The 27,813-nt window shown below is 34.2% G+C and overlaps 1 protein-coding gene across 1 annotated transcript in view; it reads right to left on the bottom strand.

Annotated features, from left to right (window-relative positions):
* LOC134846563 (cadherin-23-like) overlaps window positions 1-27,813 on the bottom strand; it is a 181,846-nt gene that overhangs the window by 61,160 nt on the left and 92,873 nt on the right. Inside the window, exons 30-36 of the mRNA XM_063863946.1 lie at window positions 14,689-14,789; window positions 14,231-14,350; window positions 14,022-14,152; window positions 13,540-13,762; window positions 13,193-13,327; window positions 12,736-12,899; window positions 12,019-12,181 (exon numbers count right to left, since the gene is read on the bottom strand). Coding sequence (XP_063720016.1) covers window positions 12,019-12,181; window positions 12,736-12,899; window positions 13,193-13,327; window positions 13,540-13,762; window positions 14,022-14,152; window positions 14,231-14,350; window positions 14,689-14,789 — 1,037 coding nt within the window. The remainder of the gene's footprint in view (window positions 1-12,018; window positions 12,182-12,735; window positions 12,900-13,192; window positions 13,328-13,539; window positions 13,763-14,021; window positions 14,153-14,230; window positions 14,351-14,688; window positions 14,790-27,813) is intronic.

The following is a 27,813-nucleotide window of genomic DNA, read 5'->3' as shown; positions in this document are numbered from 1 at the left end:
TACTTGGATCAAAACATCCAACAGTTCTATTCACAGACCATAAACCAATCATCTTTCTCTTTACACAAAAATCTAACCCAAACCACCGAGTTTACAGATTTCAACTAATTCTAATGAAATTTCCAAACTTACATATAGTTTGGACTGCAGGAAAAAATCTTGCATTACCAGACACCTTAAGTCGAAATACACCACCTGAATTACTTACACGAAAAACAACAGTTGAAATACCCAAAAACATAAAATTCTACCTTGCAGAAAACGAAACATCACCCCGATTGGAATGCAAATATGCAGTAAAAACTGATATTGAACAATCACAAATAAATAATTTACAACATTTCCCACTTTATTTAGATTGTGAAAATAATCATTATGAAGTTGATCTACTTGGAACATCAACTTTCAAACCAATCCCATATTCTCAATGGATAAAAAATAACATCCAACAAAAACGAACAAAACAACACCCGCCTAAGAAAGACCATTTTCCACTAATTGAAAAAGAAGATTTAACTGATAAAATAAATTTATCAGGACCACAAACAAATGATTCAAAATACACAATAAATCAAGTTTTTGACCTTCACGACCCACTTGATACAATACCCTTATCTAAATTAGAAATCGAAAACATTTTTCTCCCCCCAACAGAAATAATTACAATTTCAACACTGAAACAATATCAAAACCTTGACCCAGTAATTCGACAACTGAAATCATGGCACAAATATAAAACTAAACCTATCAAAGCAGATTCAACCATTCTAGGAAACAAAACACTCCTCCGATACTTTCGCAAATTTAACAACACAACAATTAACGAAAATACAGACCTTTTAGAGTATAACCTGAATGAATCTACAGTTCCATGTCTCCCTTTAAGTATGATTCTTATAGCTTTTAATATTTCACATACACAAAATATTAAAGGACACTCTGGATCAGAAAAAACATATTCAAATTTTATACAAAATTTTTACTTCCCAAATGCACCAATTTGGATAAAAGTACTATGCAATGACTGTATAGTATGTCAACTAAATAAACCTTACCCAAATCAAAAACAAATAGCACAAAAACAAGATTTTAAAGGACAAAGTTTGTACTTTAATCATCGTATCTCATTTGATACTAAAGGACCAATTTCACCCTCATCAGAAGGAAACTCCTACATTATGGTAATTGTTGACGCATTTACACATTATGTAGCACTTAACCCAGTACCATATTGTAACGCTTATTACGCTTACACAACACTCTATGAACACTGGATAGCAAAATTCGGACTACCAGAAATTTTAGTTACAGACAACGGTACAGAATTCATAAATAATGAAATTATCACACTATGTCATTTATATAACATTAAACACAAACCACGTACATCTCATGCACCTTGGACAAACGGCTTAGTCGAAGGTATGAACCGTTCATTACAAGAATATCTTAGATGTATCATCAACGGAAATGATACAAAATATACCGAATGGTCAGCAGATGTAAAATTATTTCCCTTAGCATATAATTCACAAATAACGACAACTTTAGGAATGTCACCATACGAAATGGTTTTTAACCAAAAGCCAGGCAAACCAATAATGTTTACAGCAAATTCTCATAAAAACGCACAAGGTTATTGTCAACCAAATAAAGATTCAATTTGTTATAACCTACCTTTACATACACACGATGAAGATCATTTTCATCACCCACAAATTCTTAAACTAGCCTCCGGTACACACACCGAATGGATTCTAAATAGAGATAAAAAACACAATGAAATTTATCAAAAAATAACAAAAAAGTTATTACAAAGACAAAACATTAATGAACAAATCAATTCACGTTTTACACCAGCCTCCGAATTAAAAATTGGAACATTTGTTTTAATACCTAATTTTAATACTCAAAAAGGAATTTCTAAAAAATTACAACCCCTTCGAAAAGGACCATACCAAATAATTGCAAAACCCACTGATGTCACATATAAAATTACCGACTCAAACAAAAAAGAAATCGTTCAACATCGAAACAACCTATTACCTTATTACCCAAAAGAATACGCACTCCGCGAATTAACTCAATTATATTCTTTCACAGGATTAAAAATCATTCAAAATGAACCACATCTGAAAAACACAGAACAAAATGATAACCCCACCGAAAATCAAAACACAAAACCAACCACCACCAAAAACAATACACAAAACCATAAAGAATCTCCAAAACAAAGAAAAAATAGAAAAATGACCGAACAAATAATACCCCAAGAACAAATCGACAAATCAGAAAATAGAAAAACAACAAGACTCCGAAATCAACCACGTAAAAACTATAAAATATTCATCCCCCAATCTAAAATTTTAAAGAAAGTGGAATTTCAAAAGTAATTTTAACATTATACTTCACAATCTTGAAACCTTCGAAACATTTTTCATTTACATTTTTCAAAATAACATGCTGACAAGTACGCAATAATTCTAGTTCAAAATAGACCAATAGGATTCATCTAAGACCAATTAGACGAATCATATAGAACTCCAGGCACATCTATAACTATAACTTTACGACCTCCAGGTCAAAAATAAGCAAACCACTCCAACTTGACAACTAAAATAAATATCACCATAATACCGTACCCCTCCCTTATCTAATAACCCAAAGATCAACAATATTTCCCCAACTCAGACCACGAATACCCCCAAAGCAAATTTGTTAACTTAGCCTAAAGTAACAAAATGAACATTTTAATTAGCCTAAAGTATAAAAATCTCACCATACCCCGGATCATTTGACAAACAAAAATAAAGAAAAAGACGACCTCCCGATCACCATGAAAATTGCCCCCAACAATTTTTTACAAAACTCAACCCACTTGTCAAAAAACTAATAAATAATCCGACCACACTTGAAAATCGCCTCAAACAGCAAAAAATATTCGACCAAGAGATCATTTCTTAAATGCTCTTCTCTCAATCAGTTACTCAAATACTCATAAATTTTAAACATTTTTTTTACAATATTTGAAACCTTGATAATATTTCTTTTTGATATACTTGAATCTTTTCTAATAATCCTAATCATTTTTTGTAACATTTTTTTAATTTTCTACACTATACTCGAACTATTCCTCCAACTTTCCAAAACCCTTGATTATATCCACAGGTACGATTTATACAACTTGTCTAAATGATACGAACAATTTTCAGTAGAACTGATATTTTTTTATTGTTTGTAATTTTCATAACATTTTTATCATCCCTCATTTTGACAATATGTAAATGTATAAAGAAAGCAATCATCACATTTGCCCTAGCAACAATTTTTCTAATTATTTTTTTGGAAGAATATTATAATAAACATAAACCTTCCCACTAAAGTAACAATTCAAAAATCCATCAAAAATTGCTACCCAACAGTCACAGAATCAGTCTTCACCGACATCATCCCAAGATAACCCAACACCACCTTCAACTACTCAAAATCCTCAAACATCTACACGAATTTTTTTTCAAGACAATCCATACACTTTTGAAGAACGACATGCTCGTTTATCAGAACCACTAGAACCAGTTCAACGACAAGCACCTCTAAGCGAACCAACATATAACCTATACCCAACACTACCACAAGAACTAAGTAGAATAAGAAATCCTAGTCAAAACCAAAATACAGTCGAAATAAATAGACAAATTATACATCCTCGACGAAACAGAAATTTTCAAACTCCCCGAGTTCATTTTGATATACCTCAATCCCCATCACAAAACACTCCAGAAAACCCCATTGGTATATTACCAGAAACCCCTACGCTTCTTTCACAACGTAGCACCTCAAGCCTACCATCAGATTACTTAGGTTCAACACCAACATCTGAACAAATACGTGAAAATCCCTTTAACCCCCCAAACCAGGCATCACGACTACCATATTGGACAACACATTCATTTACACAAGGTGAATTAAATTTAGTCAATAATCCAATAGATATTTCTACGGATACAACAACATCCTCATCACTACCAGAAACATTATCACTACCATCAACACCATCAATAAGCCAGATTTCACCACCACCTTTTAACTTAAATTTTCCAAATAATCTCGACGCCAGATATCGAGAACAATCATCAATAAATATTCCTTTAAGACTAGATTGGAATACATTTACAGCACCTCCACCATTATTTGGACAACATCAAGAAAGTAACCGCCTTCATAACTGGGCACTTAATAGATTACAATATCGCCAAGATATTCACAACGATATCCGTGATCACAATATTCAAATACTCCAACAAAACAGTTTACAATAAAAGTTTGAAATCACAGTTAAGTTAAATAATATTACCCAACATCCCTACCCATTAAATCCACCTAACATAACAGCTCAATCACTACCACCACCGTTTATAACTACTGAAGTAATATACAAATACGACAGATATACCAAAAACACAATTGGCTACATTACATTTTATAATCCATACTCAGGATTATCATACACATGTATATTCTAAAATTATTAATTTTTCTCCAAATCCTTTTTCTAGTAATCTCAAATCAAAACATAAACCCTTCCCCTCGTACAGGACCACAAGATTTATTAGTAACACATTACGATTGTGAAGAAAATGAACAAAAAACACTACATAAATATGCAATAAATCAAGTATCACAATGTGAAACAGAACCACAAGCTATAGAAACCACAGATGTAATAGCAACACTCTATTCAAAAGCCCGAGCAACAACAGTTACAGGTTATAAATTCACAGCAACATTTTCCGAAAAGAAAGTACATTGTTCACAAGTCTCGAACGGAAACAAAAACCGACTTGACCATGAATCATTCTATCAGAGTAATATAGAACGTCTTTTACATCTCAATCCCGACGATTGTAAAAATGAATTACTTAGACTAAACATCACACAAAATAAAAACTCCGCAAGAAAGTTAGTTAATTTTCAAGTTTTTTCAGACTCTGTACATCAATCACAACTTGAAAGACACCAAGGACATATAAAACTAGACGAAAAATACCCGTATAACGGCGCACACGGACGATTAACCTATGACCTACACGATAAACATTGGATACCACACATTGGTATAAATGACCCATCAAACTGCAAAGCAGACACAAAAAATAAAGGATACCAAGAAATAATGTTTTTCGATTGGAAAATACAACTCGAAAAAATACAACTAACACGAGATTTATCAGATAATACAATGATCTATCAAGGAATCCGATTACCTTGTAAAAATGATCAAGGTTATTGCGACCCTACAACGAGAACACAAGCAACAATTGTTTGGTTCCCCGAAGATACATGTACAACATTTCAAGTAGCAAAAATACACGCTCGTATGATAAAATTTCACGAAAAATATTTTATACAATCAATTCCATATGAACAAGTCCATCCATCACGAAAACTAAGTTCTAATTTTAGAAACATAGACAATATAGAAAATAAATTGACACGTTTTCAAATATATCAAGAAACAGAACTTGCATGTAAATACAGGAATCCACTTCACAGAACACAATACTCCGAGATATTAGTTGAATACGAAAAAGGATTCGACATGACCACTGAAAAAGTAAAAATCGACCCATATGCCACAGGTCATCCTCTAAACGAAGGAACATCCTATATACCAGTTAATTTTGAAAAAAGTAACGGACAACCTGGTGGACATCTAAAACCCCATGACACCAGAAGCACACGCTTACAAGAATTATCACTAATGAATACTACATATTTCGGTAATATCCACTATGATATTCATTTAGATATGAAACTAGATTATACAATTAGCCGAATTTTTCAAGAAATGTCACTCTCCGAATTAGAAACACTACACCAACTATGCGAATTAGAACGAACACAAATATTACAATCACTTGCACTAGCAGTATTAAAAATACCCTATGCAGGATACTTATTATCTGGAAATAGATCAAATTTTTTAGACTATGAAGGAAACATCTTATGGTTTTATACTTGTACTAAAAAAGTATCACCACTATACGTTTTTGAAGATAAACGATGTTATAAAAGAATCCCTATCTTTTATAAGAATAAAGTACATTTCGTGGATACACTTTCACGAAGAACCTATTTCTGGGATACCGCAGTCCCATGTGGATCAGAAAACAGCCACAATGTAGTACAACTAAACCCTGATGAAAATAAATATTATCTTCTCACTCCATATCCCACATTAATGCAATCACTCAAAAAATTTTCACCAGAAAGCATTCGCGCTATTGCTCGAAACCCAAATATAGACTTACAATCAATAGGAATCTATTCAAAATCAGATATTCAACATCACATTAGAACACAACAATTCCAAGAATTATTAACACAAATGGACACTATAAAAAGACAATCAATAGACCAAAATTTACGCAAACTTGCAGAAACCGCAGGATTTGCCGATATCTACACGCAAGACTATAGCGGATATTTTAAAGACATTAAAGATTATATATATCTAAACGGTGAAAAATACCGTCCCCAAGATATATCACCAATTAACATTTTTAGCTTTGTCACACTCAAAAATGAGATCCTCGATTTTCTAGGATGGCCCTACTACATCTTAGAAAAATTGACTATTTTATACGCAATGTTTAACTTTATTGGATTTCTTTTCTCACTTTTAAAAGGAATCTACAACACATGTGCTATACACACACAAGTAAACAGACAAGCAAGCGTAGCACGCATACTCTTTGCAGGATTTTTTGGAATCTTTTCTACATCTATAAACAAAATTCTTTTAGACGCACAAATAAAAGAATATAACACAAAAATAGCAACACGACAAAATACATACGACGAAGAACATAACAATGTAGACATAACGCCAACGGCACCACAATTACCACCCCTACCAAATAACCATCCACTATCCCTAGTCCCACGAAATTTTCGAAATTTAGCCATCACACATAATCCAAATTTTCGACTCACCACATCACAAAGTCCCATCCAACATATAATGACACACCAGTCACAAGATGATAATACTTATGAACAAATTATTGAACAACCCCATACCACCGCTTTTCAGTCTCAAAATAATCATTTTTTTAGCCCACGATGAGCCGCCAACTTGGATCACTACACCGATCAAATTCCCACCCAACCAATCTTACCTCTCCAATCCCAATAATACCACTTTTTGCTTTTCCGCCACCCGATTTTCCACCTAGTAATGTAACATCAGGCATGAATTCCGACACTAATTCACACATCTCCGTTTTATATTCCATCTCACAACTCAATAACCCGAATATTGAAACCCCCGATGAATTTGCCGACTCAGAACCATCCCCATCCAATAATTTTCATGACTCTTCTAATTTTTCTCAACCCCCTTTTCAACCCATATTATCCAATAACCCTGACCCAATCACTCCCACACCCTCTTATGCTTCCCAAGTTACCCCAACCTACTCCTCATACCATTCTGACCAATCATCTCATTCTCCAGACACCCCCCGAATCTCCCCAGAGCTAGATAATTTTATTACCCTTCAACAACAACCCTACCACCTTAATACCCCAACCATAAACCAAATCTCCTCCACAATAAATTCATCCAACCCCCCTACCCCTACACCCTCTTCAAATTATACTGAATCATTAGCACCATCATCCACATCAACTGAATCTTCACTCAACACTAATAGAGCTTACCGCACTTTTAAAAGAAAGTTCCCCAACCATCCTTTCCCAGCAAAACCAGGAACAGCCCGTGAATACATCAACCACCCCAAGCATACTAACACAAAAGAATTTTTAGCCATCACCTTACCCTCATTCCCACAATACACCTTAAACACCCCCCACGACACTAACGAAACACGCAACTTTGTAGATGAATACGTTTTAATGCCCACTCTCTCTTGGACCTCATATTATCATTTTACTAACCCTCTTTGCTTACCTTTATCTAACACTCACATCGATATAGAGCGAAATACGGACATGCTATATCGACTCACTACACCACTAACCGCTAGACAATTTACTTACGTTGGATATAAAAAATCACTAAAAACACACACTGCACCTAGAGCTAACGAATATACACTCGAATACTATGATCACAACATCATCAGAGCTAACCAAGATCAATTCTTAGACGACGATCGCTTCGCTAATCCACAAATTACTGAGAAATTTTTCATCAAGACACCATATATATTTACACTAAACATCTTCGACCGAAAGTTTGATCACATTATTTCAGAAGCACTAATAGACACACAAGCATACGAAAGTTTCAAAGAACGCTTCCAAATATTTTCACTAACCTTTCATTTCCTTGCACCACACGAAAGAGATTTACACTGCTCACACGATATTATGTTGCGCACTAAACAAACCCACACATATAGTTATTATCGCTTCATCCAAAATCACTTTGACCTACACACACCCTCTAGACAACCACACCATCGTTTTCAATTCATTAATTCCAAATACACTTCACCATTTTTCCTAAATTTCACATATTGCATTAAAGATACTAACCTTCATGGTATTCTTCGCAATTATGATCCCATAACCCAAATGTACATCTTCTGTCCCATCACCAAGACCTTCAACGCCGAAGAATCCCGACCCTTCCTTATCCCGCACGAGTTTGTACAACCTATAGAAATCCCAATTTTAGAATTCATCCACAACACTAAATTCAATCACAAATTATATAATCTAATCCAAAACACACCTTATGAGTTTGCAGTTGGCACTGAAGAACTAACCACTATTAAGGCACTTCAATTGCTTTGGCCACTGCTTCAAACTAAAAATATCATCCGCATCTTAGCTAAACTACTAACAACTTCAGAACTAATTCACGACATCTTCCCCCACGGTTTTTTCCCCGACGACTAACAAGTAAGTATGAATTAAATGAATATTACTAACTAATTAAAATATTAAAAAACTCACCATACTTTATCCATGTTTTCTTTAGATTTTTAGCCTTCATCCGACGATCACCTTCAAAAACCACAAAAAACAAATAAAGATCGCAAATTTCATCAAACAGATTTCAACAATTCTATTAATCTCTTACACTTATAAATTTATAAATTTAATACCAATGCAGTGAATTCATTTCTAAAATTTTCCCCACAAGCAGTAAATCTAATTATGATGAAAATTTGTAACTTAAAATTCCCCCATAAACTAGCAGTAAATTTCCAAATTCTATGCAATAAATTAATAAAATGCAAATGCAGTACTAACCTTTTGATATTCTCATTTATTCGCACAGAAATTCTATCCACACTCGCACAGCTCGCCCACGAAGAATTGTTTAAAATAATGAATTTCAGTTTCAAGTTTTCACACTCAACAACTCTAACATATAATAACATGTTTCAAACTTTCCTTTAACCCGGTTGGAAAGGAATCATATACTAAACAAAACTAACCAACGCAGCTTACTAAATACCACAAATCATAGAATAACAGCATGACTAAGAAAAGGAAACCAACGGTACCCAAACCGGATTAACCCAGTTTAAAACTGGATAATTTATTCTTTTGAAGACTATTATAAAGTCTAAGAAAGAAATAATAAAACACAAAAAAGTCGAAAGACAAACCCATACCACGAACAATTTGCTTTTTGGAAAAAGGACATAACCAACAAGACATAAGAAAAACCACAACAAACCCAACATAAAACGTTGTCACATAACAGGACCCCTCACAAAAACCGCATGAAATCATACTCCCACTCCTGGCCTAACCCACCAGGAAGGACGTCCTGAGCATGCTCTATAGCCGGCCTAACCCACCGTGCTACATCCACGCTTTGTGACCACACCTCTATTTTTAATAAGAGCTACTCAAGTGTGAGTAACTCTTCAAAATAACCGAACTAAAACAAAAAGCTTTTGTGAAAACAACTAACTAAAATCATAATTAAAAAATATTAAACTAATAAATGTTTTATAAAATGTAAATTACATTATGCAATACATAGATCAGAATACAACACCAAGGACGAACATCTAAAGACAAAACGACCCCACTACACTCGAGAGAGAATGACCAACCACAATCGATATGCCACTCACAATCACAACTCAAAGGATTTAGAGTACGACTTGACTTCGCAGAAAAGGACTTCATTGAACTAGACCAATGACCACCTCGATGTTCAAGTATACGTACAGATCCGAGTAACCAGGCATCCCCTCCACGCACAATCTCCACGCCATTCCCAAACTAGATCAGACACAAAAGAAGTTCTCCACGCAGAACAGAAAAACCTGACATAGCAAACCATTCTGAAATCAGATTTGAGTTTGTTGCAAAGACTTAGTCGTTGTCACTAGAAGACACAACGTCTTATGTCTCTAACTCCAGCTTCCTGGAACTTCTTTAACAAAGAGGAAACAGAAGAAATAAGATGTTCGCCAAACACCAACGTCCATCATCCATCCTTCGAATTGCAGAAGAACTATTCTAAAAAACTCTGTAAAACCCGGATGGGTGGAACCTGATCTAAACTACATTTTATGATTGGATAAATTAGATATTTTACCAATGTAAAGTATTTAATATTAACCAATCATGATCCATCTAACTAACAACCCACTTATTTGTAAGTGCTGAAATTACTTGTAATTTCAGCACCAGAGAGATTTGAATTTAACTTAGAAATTAGTTGGACTCTCCCGAGCACTTCAGCAACCGCAATAAACCAGTATACCCTAGATCTATTGAGCCTAGCAGAGACTAGTTAAACAACCTGAGACTAGATAGTATAAGAGTAAGATTAGGATCGGTATTAGACTAAGAAGTTGCACGAATCTATCCGGCCGAAAATAAGATAGCGTGACGAGCAGACGGTGTACCCTATCCGAAATTACTCTATGAGTTAACCAACTCGGTCCTAACTCATGAGTTCAAAAACTTGAACTTCGGAAAACAGGTCCATTAATTGCCCATATATATTTGTTTTCAAAAATTTAACATATTAGTGGTGAGAGCGACATTAGACAAATATTTAAGAAACTAACTTGGTCCTCTTCCTTGAAGACGGGTTTTACTTTAGCTATTTCGAGTAGATCAGAAAAAGTTCCAGCATCTTCGAAGATACAAGCAATTTCAGTTAATATAACTGGTGACAACAGCGTTAGAAAATCAAATTACTTTTTAGCAGGTGTTTACCATTCTAAAAAAAGTTGATGGCATTTGAAACATCAGGTGGATATATTTTTATAATGAATAGAAAAAGGCACATATGTTGAACAGCTTACCATAATTGCAGTGAAAGCTTTTGCTTGAGTTTTCACAACTGAGGAGAACTGTATTCTAAATTCTTGTGCTAAGAGTTTATGATAGATGATTTTATTTCCATGCGCGTCTCCAGAAATTATCATGACTGGCCTGAAAAAGTTTTACTAATCCAGGCGCAATTGAATTACTTTTTAATGGATGACTTGCTGCTAGGTTATGCTTATTCAATTTTATATTCATATCTTCATGCGTAATTGTTAGCACATCATGTAACGGGTCGGAGCTGACATCCTTATTTGTGAATGTCAGGGAGTTTTCCTAGAAGTTTCCTCAAGTCCAACCACCCTCTCCGGTATTCTTTGTATTGATCTGGCTGTCGACAACTCGATGTTCAAATTCAATTTTGTCTTCTTTGAGCAGCTTAGAATCCTGTGATTGCTTTTCAAAACCTTTTAGAAAATTCTTGAGGACATCCAAAATCCCAGCCGGTTGGTCAGGCGTTGAGTCAAACCCAAATAGCAGTTGTTGTGTGAATGTGATGTTTGAATCATCATGGGAGAACATCATTTCAACGTCAGTCATTGTCTGGAACTATTTAATAAGTTTCTCACAACAATTATAATTTCAAAAAGTCACGTTTGTTTGGGTAGAAAAATTGTGCAGAAAAAAGAATGAACAAAAACAATGCAAGAAATAGAAAGCAGACAAAAAAAGACAGCTGACCTCTTCGTTCACATATTGTGTGTCCAGCACTGGTCCCAAGTTGCACACTGGACTGTTGTCGTTTGTGTCTGTCACTGTGATGGCCACATTCACATCTGTTGTCCTCGAAGTGTCACTCACGTCTGTCGCTCTCACGACGAACGACACTGAGCTCACTATCTCCCTGACAACACAGAACATAACTTTTTTTCCAACGAGTTAGGGATGCCTCAAGAAAAGCTGGTAAATGCCCCACTTTTCTGACAACGTTTTTGTTTTTCCGATCCAAAAAGTCCAAATGAAAGACGTTTTTTTTCTTAGTTTTATTTATTTTGTTCTTATACAAGTCAAGTACCACAAGTAAACGTAGAGTGGCGCCGAGTGATACATCATATTCAACCTTTTTATTTTTGATTCAACCGGCTTCAACCAGTTTTCGAAAACTAGCTCAGTACTGAGAAAATTGTCAGGGTCGTAGTCATTGGCAGATGCCATAATGATAGACTTACTAAATCATATCAAAATGTAACTATAAGAGTCAACCTCAGATCGTGCCAAGCTCGTTAGTTTCAATTGAATATGTTTAATGTTAACTGATAACTGATTGTTCATTCACTTTTGGACATTTCAGAGTGGCATTTTTGTTTTTTGTCTTGAACTTTTCTTGATTATACATAATTTATATGTCTCCACCCTCTCCTCTCCCCTCCCCTTCTCCCTCCCCTGCTCTGGACTGACCTGTCGATGGGTGCCTTGAGGGTGATGGTGCCGGTGTGTGGGTTGATGGAGAAGTACTGTTGGGAGGTGGTGATGGCATAGGTCACATTCTTGTCCACTCCTGCATCCACACTGCCCACTGTCGTAGCGGTCAACACTCTCGTCCTCCCCACCAAATGACCCACCTGTGAACAAACTCAAGTAGAGATGCTCTACCCAATTACGCTGGCCGCTCGTCTCTCTTCGTCGAGCATGATTTGGATTAATTTTGGCCGAGCCGTTAAGAATTTTAGCCCATAAAAACAGCAATACAGACAGCATACTGCCATTTTTATGATTGCACAGCACGTGATTATAAGCTATAGGAATGACAGAAACTGCTTAAAATGACCACTTAATTAGACGATGATATTGTAAACTGAATTTTAAAAAATGGCTAAAAAACAGACAGTTATCTGGTATTGCAGAATGATTTCACCTGTGATGTTTCCTGCATTGTGAATGCATACGACACTTGGTTGAAGATGGGGTCGTACTCGTTCACTCGGACCACTTTCACGAACACATACGAGTCCGCATACCTCACACAAGCCCCGCTGTCACACACACGCACCTGCAACATATTCGGCACATTTGGTTGATCACCATGAAAATTGAAAGAAGTCGCTGAATGCAATATGCTATATACTTTTTTTTGTTTTTGACTGATAAACTCACTTTATTATTATTTTTTTGAATTTGAAGTCATTTTTTTCTGAGCTGTCCTTAACTCAAGGTCGTTCCATTAGGTCAGCTTGTGCTCTCACCCGCGAATAAAGAACTCACCCCCACAAGTATGGACTGTGACCCTATGGTCTCTGCATCCACAGCAGCAGTCACGTCCACTCTCCCGTCGGACTGTATAGTGATGGAGGCGGAGGCCGTCTGAGAGGGGGACAGCACTTCGGACCGTTCCGAGAACACCAGACTGGCCCCGGCTGTGTCCTCGTCCTCCGCCTGCACTGTGGCCACACCTGTGCCTGTGGTGCCCTCATCCACGTGTATGGTCCTGAAACAGAAACAACCCAATTCATGGACGATAAATGAATGACTATGGTAAAATCTAAAGAAAAGATACGTATTATGCAAACACAATTATTAAGTATAAGGCAAAATATTGTTTGTTAGTCAAAATAACGAGAAAAGTCTTCAAATAAGGATAAATGCGACTGAGGCAAGCCTTTTAAATGCATAAAGTGGTTTCAACACTTTATACTGGTTTTTTGTCGGCGTTATGAGCAAGTATTTGTTTTGAGGAAAGTGCTCACATGGGCGCGTTTGTGAAGAAGGGAGCTTCGTCATCCACATCGTTGATGGCGACTGTGACAGTGGCGGTGGAGTAGCTCATTCCGGAGGGGGGAGAGGGTGCCAGATCACGCACCCGCACCACCAGCTCAACCTGAAGATTTAAGACCTTGAAATCTTTTAAAGAAAAAAAAAACCAGTTGGTCTCGTGTGAGTGTATGTAATAACTTGCCTCGTATCCGGCAGAAGCTATGGCGGCATCCTCGTAGTCTAGCACCACTCTGCTCCTGATCTGTCCATTCTGAGCACCAACTGCAAACCACTCACTCGGCTCCACCAGTTCAAACACCACCTGAAAATAAACCCCAACAGGCCAGTTATCACACTTAGACTATCACAGAACACACTTCGGCACAGTTTATTACCTGAAGAAATCTATAACCATCATACATGCCAAGTTGAACTGAAAACTGAGAACCTTTCAAAGACTATGTAAGAAAATGAAAAGATAGTGATATTGTTTGGGATCGCACATTTTTATAAAGTTCGTTAAAGTAAAGTTTGTTAAATACGTTGAAATGAAATTCCTTAAGTTTTATGCAATATAACATTTGTTTTGCAAATTTTATTCGTAGGAATATTTAAATTCCAAGCCTATTTTCGGTTTACTGTTCTGACTGTCATACTCACTTGTCCGTGGTGGTTCTGGGCCGAGTCAGTGTCTGCGGCAGTGAGTGTCCCCACCAGAGTGTTGATGGCCAGTCCCTCGTTGATCGAAAAGGGACCCCCAGCTGAACAAACACACATCACTTGCGAATTTCTCTCAATGCTAATATATTGTTATTGATGATACAAAAACACTCCATCGGCTTTGTTCTTCTTAATTCTTCTAATCACCCTCCTGGAACCTGATCTAAACTACATTTTATGATTGGATAATTTAGATATTTTACCAATGTAAAGTATTTAAAGTTAACCAATCATGATCCATCTAACTAACAACCCACTTATTTGTAAGTGCTGAAGTTACTTGTAATTTCAGCACCAGAGAGATTTGAATTTAACTTAGAAATTAGTTGGACTCTCCCGAGCACTTCAGCAGCCGCAATAAACCAGTATACCCTAGATCTATTGAGCCTAGCAGAGACTAGTTAAACAACCTGAGACTAGATAGTATAAGAGTAAGATTAGGATCGGTATTAGACTAAGAAGTTGCACGAATCTATCCGGCCGAAAATAAGATAGCGTGACGAGCAGACGGTGTACCCTATCCGAAATTACTCTATGAGTTAACCAACTCGAACATAACTCATCTGGTGCGACCATAAGTCTCGAACAAGACCTTAATAGCTTAGAATTAACCAAAATAGATTAGAAATTAGACAAAAACATTTAAAAAATGTTATACGACAATAATTTAATCGAAATGTCTCTACGACTCAATAGATCAGAGCCAATATTCCGAACCATAACAGAACTACCCGGAATTGGAAGAAGACCTCGAACCAGAGACGACATACGACAAAGTAGAAACTTGCCATATAGCTATATGATAGTTAGGCAAAAACCAGAACAAACTTTTATATTTAGAATACTACTAGCAATGAATTTAGATTTTCATTTGCAAACATAAAACCTTGAAGTTAATCTTCAAAATCATTTCAGGCGCTAAACAAAATTATTAATATACAATAACGATTGATAAAAAGATCTAAGATCGTTTTCCTAAAACTCTGCAGTAATATACAAAACATGTTTGAAAAATATTTATTGAAAAATAAAAATAAAAATTAGTAGCATGACAATAAATGGTTAGTAATCATAAATCATCCTGTTGTTCCAGCTCCATCACCTAAAACGTAACAGCAATCATAAACCCACTAATATCATCAAAACACTAAATCTTTCCTTTACACACATTTAAAATTTTATTAAAACTTAAATTCACTTAATTTTAAAACCAGATCATCAAGGCTTATCCTTGGATCTTAAATCATTTTCTACTTAATTAAATTTCAAATTTGATCATCAAGGCTTATCCTTGGATCAAACAGAACAACTTTGTTCTCCCCCACCCACTTAATTAGTGTCTAACGACCTCAAACGTCGATTCACTACCCAACCCTTTCTAAAGACCTAAGACTAATAGAAATTTTTAAACAAAACTAATCATTCAAATTAGGATAAACAGTGAAGAACTTCGGTTATTCATCCTTCACTTGACCCCCCCTCTTACCAGACCCAGGATAAATCTTAGACTTAGTAAGTTTAAAATAGTATCTAACGAACTACTCGCGTTCTAATTATACCTGAACCTTGTGGATCGATTTACTATTCTCCAACCCTTGAACACAATCACTACCCCTAAGTAAGATTAAGTAAGTTAACACCTTAACTTATACTAGCCACGAGAAAGTAAAAAATCATTCTTCGGAATCGATATACTTTTCTCTCCAACCCTGAACAAACAGACCCAGGTTAAGCTAACCAAAAAATCGTAAGAACTAACAGTTTAAGAAAATAGAAATCATTTAACAACCTTTTGCATCCGTCATCCTAAACCTTATGTCATTTAAAAACCTAGGGAATAAACAAACAATCGTTTTACACAATTGTGAAATAGATAACAAAAAATACGACCTTGTAATCACACCTCATACACAAACAGTTGGATACATTCGAACAAAACGACAAACACTAAAAAGAAAAATAATAACGAAACAAAGACAAATAACACGAAAAAGATTTTCAAAAAATCGAAACGCATTTTCAGAATCAGAAACCAACAGTTTAGACGAACTTTACAAACTAAAAGAAACAATAGATAAAAATTGCCCCCTTCACGATCAATTATATTTTTCTGACTCAGAAACAACTTCAAATTCATCAAAAAGAGGAAAAAGAAGAATAAAAAAGCAGTATAAACACAAACCAGTACATTTATACAATTGGAATCAACCAATTCGACACAATAATAATTACATATTAACGGTCATCGAACGAAAAAATGAGCTCAACGCACACCCCAGGTGAAGAAAGTCCAGATGATGATGAAATCTTTCCTTTCATAGTAGATGCAACCACTGATAGAGGACAGCATATATTTTGCAAAAATTTACTATTAAATTTATTTGAACCCGGAATCAGTCCATGTAAAACAGAGTTCCCAGATGTAAAAATCAAAAGACAAATCATAGACCACTACTTAAAAGATATATGCAACATAACACAACAGTATGGAATCTACTCCATAGAATTCACCTCACCAAACCATAATAATAGAAAATATACAATTCAAACAGATGATCTTGATTTAGAATTTTCAAAAGTTTTTTCAGAATATATAAAAAGCATCCAATATCATAATTCACAAAGAGCAAACTCCATATTCACCAATGAAGTTTTCGCAATAATATATAGTTATATTTCGATATTAGAAAACGAAATCCCATTAACAAATGTCTCACCGACAGAAACATCTAAACATTTAAGAGTACGACATGAAATCACACTACTCTCTAGTTATTTAAACATCATTAAAGAAAATTTCACGAAAGACGACGTTTCACAACATACAAAACACGATCTACAAAAAATTTTGGCATGGTTCATAATAGATTATTTCACACACAATATTGATTTAATTGCACAAGCAAGAAAAAATTTTAGACCCCAAAACTCGAACGATGATACCGCTATCACAGAACAATCAGATTATGTTTGGGACCCCGAATGGTCTCATCCCGCATTTATAAGCTTCCCACAATCAATCTCAAGTCAAGCAATAAGTACGATATCTTACATAAGAGATTATGTAAAAGTAATACCATTAACCATTGATGCAACACCATTAAACTATAATACATTTTTGCCCGATACACAAAATAATAGTTTAAACTCTACAGTTATACACAATGAAAACCTCAATGGAACTAGGAATCTTACTCAACAAGATATCCAGACACCATCACACTTCATAAATGAAGAAATTGTACACACAACAACTACACAACAAAGTATTTCACCAATACGCCCAAATTTAACAACACCAAGAAATACAAATCCTTCACAAACACAGGTAACCTTACAATCAACCGTTAAACCTTCGGTTGCCCCTAAATATTCACATATGGATTACCAAACATACAGACCCATGACAATACCATCAAAAACACGCAAAACATTCACTAGAAACAACTTTGCAGACCATAATTATAATTATATACATCCATCAAAAACATATAACCAACCACAAAGAAATTTTAACCAATATACAAGATCTCGAAATTGGGATAACCCAATGACCCAACCTAATTCGATAAATTTCCAAACAAATCCTCCACAGGATCACAGTGAAAATTACCCATTTTTTCAACAAAATAAAAATAAAAAACAGACATCTTATCAAATGGATTATTTATCCTCAGATGATGATTTCTTACAACCAGATATATTTGCACCAAATACTCAAGAATATCGTAGACAAGGAATACAGAGAACACGTACAAATCATAGAAATTTTTCTCCACAACCAATAGATGCACAACATCAACAACCAATTCAACAACAAAATCTAATTAATACACAATCTTTTCAACCAATTCAACAACAAAATCCAATGACTGCACACTCGTATCAAGCATCACAAATGCAAAATGAAATACCACTCCCATATTATCTCCAACAACATGAAATAACAAGAAACCAACTTTCAAATTTTTCTCAAATGCCAAATGCAGCAGAATCATTACAAATGACAATGAATCCATACCTTATGGGTGGATCATCAATAACATCAAACAAACCTTTAATGGTTTTCACAGGAACAGACCCTGAATACTCTGTAGAAGATTATTTAAATGCAGTAACAGCAAACCTGATTTTAAATATTGGACCTGAACCAATTAATACGCCACTACATCAAAATTGGATACATCGACGCACAGCGTTAATACAAACAACCTTAGATGGCGCAGCCCAAAACTGGTTTTCAGTACTACCTCTAGAAATAAAATCAAACTGGAAAAGGTTTACACAGGAATTTTCAAAAATGTTTGACTCAGAAAGAAACAAACAACAACAAAGAGTTTTGTGTAATGAAATTCGCAGATTACCAAACGAAACCATCAAGCAAATAGCAGTACGAATCGAAACACTAGTTCGAAAAGCATATTCACTAAATACGCACGACTATAAAAACACAAAGATGACAGAAATATTAATAATGACCTTAACACCACAATTAAGGAAAATAGCAATAAAAAAGAGAGCATCCCATCCTTCTTCAATTCGAGAACCCGATATAGATTTTCGAAAACTAGTAGACAAATTAGAACAAGCAGAAATCACAATGAAACTAGAAGAAACGGAAAATCTGAAATTACAATACGTTAACAGAATTGAAACGACTCCCACTAATATTAATAATATACAGGAATCAGAGACAGACCTCGTTGAAAAAATCACTGAAATACTCAATATTTACGAAAAGAACCCAAACTTTAAAGGCAAACCATCTTTCAAAAAATGGTGTAATTATTGCCGACGATACGGACATAGTATTTCCGAATGTAGACAAAAACAGCAAGACAATCAAAATAAACCTCAAAAATATAAAGAACCAAATAAATCATTCTATCAATACATGAAAAAAGATCAAAATCTACCGAACAAAACAGTCTACAGCAACAACAGTTCAGGAAAACCACTCCCGAACAATACAAATTATACAAGAAATCAATCACCATATAACTCAAGTTATAGAGGAAGATCACCAGAACGAAGAAACACGAATAATTCATCACAAAATCACTACAATAGACCAAATAGTCGAAATAACTACTCCAGATCACATTCAAATACACAACGATTTGTTTCTAGATCTAATTCCCAATCAAGAAATAACTACTATCCAAACAACCAATCACGAAATTCATCATACAATAGGAATAGAAACTACTCCTATAATCGAAATAGAAGTTATTCAAACAACCGAAACCAGAATTACCCGAACAATCAATCAAGGAATAACTCATATAATAGATCGAACTATAACAGACCAAACAATAATTACCAAAACAGATCGCGAAATAATTCACAAAATCGACACTCAAGTTATAATAATCGTTATAGAAATTATTCCCAATCACCACACCGGAATAATAATAACTATAATAATTCTAATAATCGCCACAGAAGTAGTACACCTAAACATCAAAGACAAATCAATCAAGTACAATCTAATCCAGAAACAACATCAGACCCTCCAGGTATTGATGACACAGTAACTGATACGTTACAACTCAATCAAATAAACTGTACATCATCAGATTCAGAAAGTGATACTGAAAACACTCTTTCTATCAATATGATAAAAGTCGAAAATGACTATGAATCTGTCATATATGAACAACCCTTTACTTCACACATATATGAAAATCAATCAGAATTTCTTCAAAATTATTACACTACACCCATAAATTCCACACCAACGACGCAAGAAACAAATGAGATTAACACTACAAATCAAACCAATAAAAATACCAAAACAAAATGCTTGAATACAAATCACATTTATCAAAATATACAAAAAGAACAACCCAAAGAAAAAATTTGGACAATACCATTTCTCTTAGAAAGCCCAAGAAATAAAGAATTTCAACCACCAGACCTTGAAATAGATTTTTTAATTGATTCAGGAGCAGAATCAAACATAATAAACATCCCCACATGGAATGAAATAAAAACTTTACACCCAAAACTAACACCTCTTGAAACCTCCAGCAAACTAGCAACAGCACAAGGATCAACATTGATAAACTACGGAAAAATCCAATTATTTCTCCTCCCCACCAGAACAATGGAGCAAAGCAAAATTTTAAATAAGCCATTTAAACAAATATTCCATATCACTGACATTAAATATAATATCATTGGAATACCATTTATTTCGAAGTATATACCAACAATTAACATACTAAATAGTAAAATATTAATCAAAGATAAATATACAAAAACAAAAGAAACATCCTTAACATTTTTTCAAAGATTAAATAAACAACCACCATTCTTTTCAAAATTCTACCCGATATTTAACCAACAAAGAAAACACCTAAAACCACTATCAGGAAATATCTATAACTTTTCAATCAAACAAGTTCACCAATTTGATAAAGAACAAAACAAACAAAAATTTTATATGTCAGAATTTGAATTCAAACCTATTCACAAATTTTTCAAAATCACAATCTCATCCATAAAATATTTGAAAAATTCGAATTCAGATATCATTTCCTTACATGTCTATAACAACACACCTTACCAAGTAACATTACCTTTAGGACTTTTAGGATATTGTGAAACCAACGCTACAATATCACCAATACACGAAAAAGCCTATCGCGTAAATAATATACTCCAATTACTAGATATTTGCCAATCTACAATTCTTAATGAAGAATTATCTATAAATAATATAATAAGTAACGAAAACAGAAATACGGATTATTTCACAAAAACTCCATATTTCAAACCTACATTCAACATAAGTAACTACACAGAGGACCAACAAAAATTTTTAACAATGTTTAATTTCCAACATTCACAAATAACACAAGACGAATTCGAAAAGTTAGCCAAACAGCTAATTACATATTCATCAGTCTATGCAACATCAAAATTCGATGTTGGAAAAATCAATTCATCACTACATCTCCCGTTAAAACCAGACGCAGTTTTCAAAACTCAGAGAGCAAGTAAAGTACCAATTCACTTACATGATAAAGTGAACAGATTACTTGACATTTTAGAACAATACAACATTATATCACCAGTAAACAAAGAAGAACAACCAAAAGGCAACACATTTATCAACCCTGTTATCATTCTAGCTAAAGGAGAATCATTAAAAATCGTTCTCGATGCTAGATACCTCAATTCACTTATAGATGAATCAAAATGTAATTGGCCCATTGAACCAATACAAGTTATTTTAACAAAAATAAACGGCAAATACTTTACAACCGCCGATATGAATAGTGCATACAATCAAATGCCACTAGATGAACAATCACGACGTTTAACACAATTTGTTATCGGAAACCAACAATATGAATTCAACCGCTTATTCTATGGAATATCCATAGGACCAGCAGCATTTTCAGCTTTTATGAGCAAAATTTTTAGACCACTAATACTCAATAAAAACGCAATCACCTATTTAGACGATGTTTTTATGCAATCACAAACAAAAGACGAGATGTTCAATGTTTTAGAAAAATATCACCAAATACTTCAGAACGAAAATCTGAAGGCCGCCCCCGATAAATCACACTTCTTTTTGACAAGAGTTAAATTCTTAGGACATAATATAGAAAGAAAAACAATCACTCCATTGAAATCACGCATTGACGCTATTCAAAAACTTCAACCACCAACAAATAAAAAGAAAATCCAAGAATTTCTTGGAATGTTAAACTTTTTAAGTAAATATGTTTATAAAATGCAATTATATCTACGACCATTTTATAACATCCTTAGACAACAAAATAATTTTGAATGGAACACAGAACATCAAACACGATTTGAAGAAATAAAGAAACTTTTAACTGAACAAATTTCAAACACAATTCCAGATTCAAATCAACAATTTTATGCAATGTGCGATGCTTCGAACTTCGGCATCGGTGCAGCACTATTACAATCACATAATGGTACAAATAAAATGAACCTCATATCAGCAAATTCTCGATTATTCACTCAAGCAGAGCTACGACTCTCAACTCTAATGAGAGAATGTACAGCCATAATATATACACTGACAGAATATGAATTTCTGATACTTGGATCAAAACATCCAACAGTTCTATTCACAGACCATAAACCAATCATCTTTCTCTTTACACAAAAATCTAACCCAAACCACCGAGTTTACAGATTTCAACTAATTCTGATGAAATTTCCAAACTTACATATAGTTTGGACTGCAGGAAAAAATCTTGCATTACCAGACACCTTAAGTCGAAATACACCACCTGAATTACTTACACGAAAAACAACAGTTGAAATACCCAAAAACATAAAATTCTACCTTGCAGAAAACGAAAAATCACCCCGATTGGAATGCAAATATGCAGTAAAAACAGATATTGAACAATCACAAATAAATAATTTACAACATTTCCCACTTTATTTAGATTGTCAAAATAATCATTATGAAGTTGATTTACTTGGAACATCAACTTTCAAACCAATCCCATATTCTCAATGGATAAAAAATAACACCCAACAAAAACGAACAAAACAACACCCACCTAAGAAAGACCATTTTCCACTAATTGAAAAAGAAGATTTAACTGATAAAATAAATTTATCAGGACCACCAACAAATGATTCAAAATACACAATAAATCAAGTTTTTGACCTTCACGACCCACTTGATACAATACCCTTATCTAAATTCGAAATTGAAAACATTTTTCTCCCTCCAACAGAAACGATTACAATTTCAACACTGAAACAATATCAAAATCTTGACCCGATAATTAGACAACTAAAATCATGGCACAAATATAAAACTAAACCTGTCAAAGCAGATTCAACCATTCTAGGAAACAAAACACTCCTCCGATACTTTCGTAAATTTAACAACACAACAATTAACGAAAATACAGACCTTTTAGAGTATAACCTGAATGAATCTACAGTTCCCTGTCTCCCTTTAAGTATGATTCTTATAGCTTTTAATATCTCACATACACAAAATATTAAAGGACACTCTGGATCAGAAAAAACATATTCAAACTTTATACAAAATTTTTACTTCCCAAATGCACCAATTTGGATAAAAGTACTATGCAATGATTGTATAGTATGTCAACTAAATAAACCTTACCCAAATCAAAAACAAATAGCACAAAAACAAGATTTTAAAGGACAAAGCTTGTACTTTAACCATCGTATCTCATTTGATACCAAAGGACCAATTTCACCCTCATCCGAAGGAAACTCCTACATTATGGTAATTGTTGACGCATTTACACATTATGTAGCACTTAACCCAGTACCACATTGTAACGCTTATTACGCTTACACAACACTCTATGAACACTGGATAGCAAAATTCGGACTACCAGAAATTTTAGTTACAGACAACGGTACAGAATTCATAAATAATGAAATTATCACACTATGTCATTTATATAACATCAAACACAAACCACGTACATCTCACGCACCTTGGACAAACGGCTTAGTCGAAGGTATGAACCGTTCATTACAAGAATATCTTAGATGTATCATCAACGGAAATGATACAAAATATACCGAATGGTCAGCAGATGTAAAATTATTTCCCTTAGCGTATAATTCACAAATTACGACAACTTTAGGAATGTCACCATACGAAATGGTTTTTAACCAAAAGCCACGCAAACCAATAATGTTTACAGCAAATTCTCATAAAAACGCACAAGGTTATTGTCAACCAAATAAAGACTCAATTTGTTATAACCTACCTTTACATACACACGATGAAGATCATTTTCATCACCCACAAATTCTTAAACTAGCCTCCGGTACACACACCGAATGGATTCTAAATAGAGATAAAAAACACAATGAAATTCATCAAAAAATAACAAAAAAGTTATTACAAAGACAAAACATTAATGAACAAATCAATTCACGTTTTACACCAGCCTCCGAATTAAAAATTGGAACATTTGTTTCAATACCTAATTTTAATACTCAAAAAGGAATTTCTAAAAAATTACAACCCCTTCGAAAAGGACCATACCAAATAATTGCAAAACCCACTGATGTCACATATAAAATTACCGACTCAAACAAAAAAGAAATCGTTCAACATCGAAACAACCTATTACCTTATTACCCAAAAGAATACGCACTCCGCGAATTAACTCAATTATATTCTTTCACAGGATTAAAAATCATTCAAAATGAACCACATCTGAAAAACACAGAACAAAATGATAACACCACCGAAAATCAAAACACAAAACCAATCGCCACCAAAAACAATACACAAAACCATAAAGAAGCCCCAAAACAAAGAAAAAATAGAAAAATGACCGAACAAATAATACCCCAAGAACAAATCGACAAATCAGAAAATAGAAAAACAACAAGACTCCGAAATCAACCACGTAAAAACTATAAAATATTCATCCCCCAATCTAAAATTTTAAAGAAAGTAGAATTTCAAAAGTAATTTTAACATTATACTTCACTATCTTGAAACCTTCGAAACATTTTTCATTTCCATTTTTCAAAATAACATGCTGACAAGTACGCAATAATTCTAGTTCAAAATAGACCAATAGGATTCATCCAATCCGTCACTTTCTCTAACTGAAACTAAGACCAATTAGACGATTCATATAGAACTCCAGGCACATCTATAACTATAACTTTACGACCTCCAGGTCAAAAATAAGCAAACCACTCCAACTTGACAACTAAAATAAATATCTCCATAATACCATACCCCTCCCTTATCTAATAACCCAAAGATCAACAATATTTCCCCAACTCAGACCACGAATACCCACAAAACAAATTTGTTAACTTAGCCTAAAGTAACAAAATGAACATTTTAATTAGCCTAAAGTATAAAAATCTCACCATACCCCGGATCATTTGACAAACAAAAATAAAGAAAAAGACGACCTACCGATCACCATGAAAATTGCCCCCAACAATTTTTTACAAAACTCAACCCACTTGTCAAAAAACTAATAAATAATCCGACCACACTTGAAAATCGCCTCAAACAGCAAAAAATATTCGACCAAGAGATCATTTCTTAAATGCTCTTCTCTCAATCAGTTACTCAAATACTCATAAATTTTAAACATTTTTTTACAATACTTGAAACCTTTATAATATTTCTTTTTGATATACTTGAATCTTTTCTAATAATCCTAATCATTTTTTGTAACATTTTTTTAATTTTCTACACTATACTCGAACTATTCCTCCAACTTTCAAAAACCCTTGATTATATCCACAGGTACGATTTATACAACTTGTCTAAATGATACGAACAATTTTCAGTAGAACTGATATTTTTTTATTGTTTGTAATTTTCATAACATTTTTATCATCCCTCATTTTGACAATATGCAAATGTATAAAGAAAGCAATCATCACATTTGCCCTAGCAACAATTTTTCTAATTATTTTTTTGGAAGAATATTATAATAAACATAAACCTTCCCACTAAAGTAACAATTCAAAAATCCATCAAAAATTGCTACCCAACAGTCACAGAATCAGTCTTCACCGACATCATCCCAAGATAACCCAACACCACCTTCAACTACTCAAAATCCTCAAACATCTACACGAATTTCTTTTCAAGACAATCCATACACTTTTGAAGAACGACATGCTCGTTTATCCGAACCACTAGAACCAGTTCAACGACAAGCACCTTTAAGTGAACCAACATATAACCTTTACCCAACAATACCACAAGAACTAAGTAGAATACGACACCTTAGTCAAAATCAAAACACAACAGAAATAAATAGACAAATTATACATCCTCGACGAAATAGAAATTTTCAAACTCCCCGAGTTCATTTTGAAATACCTCAATCACCACCACAAAGCACTCCAGAAAATCCCACTGGTAATACACCAGAAACTCCTACACTTTTTTCACAACGAAGCACTTCAAGCCTACCCTCAGATTACTTAGGTTCAACACCAACATCTGAGCAAATACGTGAAAATCCTTTTAACCCCACAAACCAAACATCACGATTTCCATATTGGACTACACATTCATTCACACAAGGTGAACCAAATTTAGTCAATGACCCCATAGATATTTCTACAGATACAACATCTTCATCATTACCCGAAACATTATCACTTCCATCAACACCATCAATTAGTCAAATTTCACCAACCCCCCTTAACTTAACCTTTCCGAACAATCTCGATGCAAGATATCGAGAACAATCATTAACAAATATTCCTTTAAGATTAGATTGGAATACATTCACAGCACCTCCACCATTATTCGGACAACATCAAGAAAGTAACCGCCTTCATAACTGGGCACTTAATAGATTACAATATCGCCAAGATATTCACAACGATATCCGTGATCACAATATTCAAATACTCCAACAAAACAGTTTACAATTAAAATTTGAAATCACAGTTAAGTTAAATAACATTACTCAACATCCCTATCCATTAAACCCACCTAACATAACAGCTCAATCACTACCACCACCGTTTATAACTACTGAAGTAATATATAAATACGACAGATATACCAAAAACACAATTGGTTACATTACATTTTATAATCCATACTCAGGATTATCATACACATGTATATTCTAAAATTATTAATTTTTCTCCAACTCCTTTTTCTAGTAATCTCAAATCAAAACATAAACCCTTCCCCCCGTACAGGACCACAAGATTTATTAGTAACACATTACGATTGTGAAGAAAATGAACAAAAAACACTACATAAATATGCAATAAATCAAGTATCACAATGTGAAACAGAACCACAAGCTATAGAAACCACAGATGTAATAGCAACACTCTATTCAAAAGCCCGAGCAACAACAGTTACAGGTTATAAATTCACAGCAACATTTTCCGAAAAGAAAGTACATTGTTCACAAGTCTCGAACGGAAACAAAAACCGACTTGACCATGAATCATTCTATCAGAGTAATATAGAACGTCTTTTACATCTCAATCCCGACGATTGTAAAAATGAATTACTTAGACTAAACATCACACAAAATAAAAACTCCGCAA

This window comes from Symsagittifera roscoffensis, chromosome 5, assembly GCF_963678635.1.
Source record: "Symsagittifera roscoffensis chromosome 5, txSymRosc1.1, whole genome shotgun sequence".
Lineage (NCBI taxonomy): Eukaryota > Metazoa > Xenacoelomorpha > Acoela > Convolutidae > Symsagittifera > Symsagittifera roscoffensis.
Note: the sequence above shows the minus strand (reverse complement) of the source record. Positions and strands in the feature narration are given on the sequence as shown.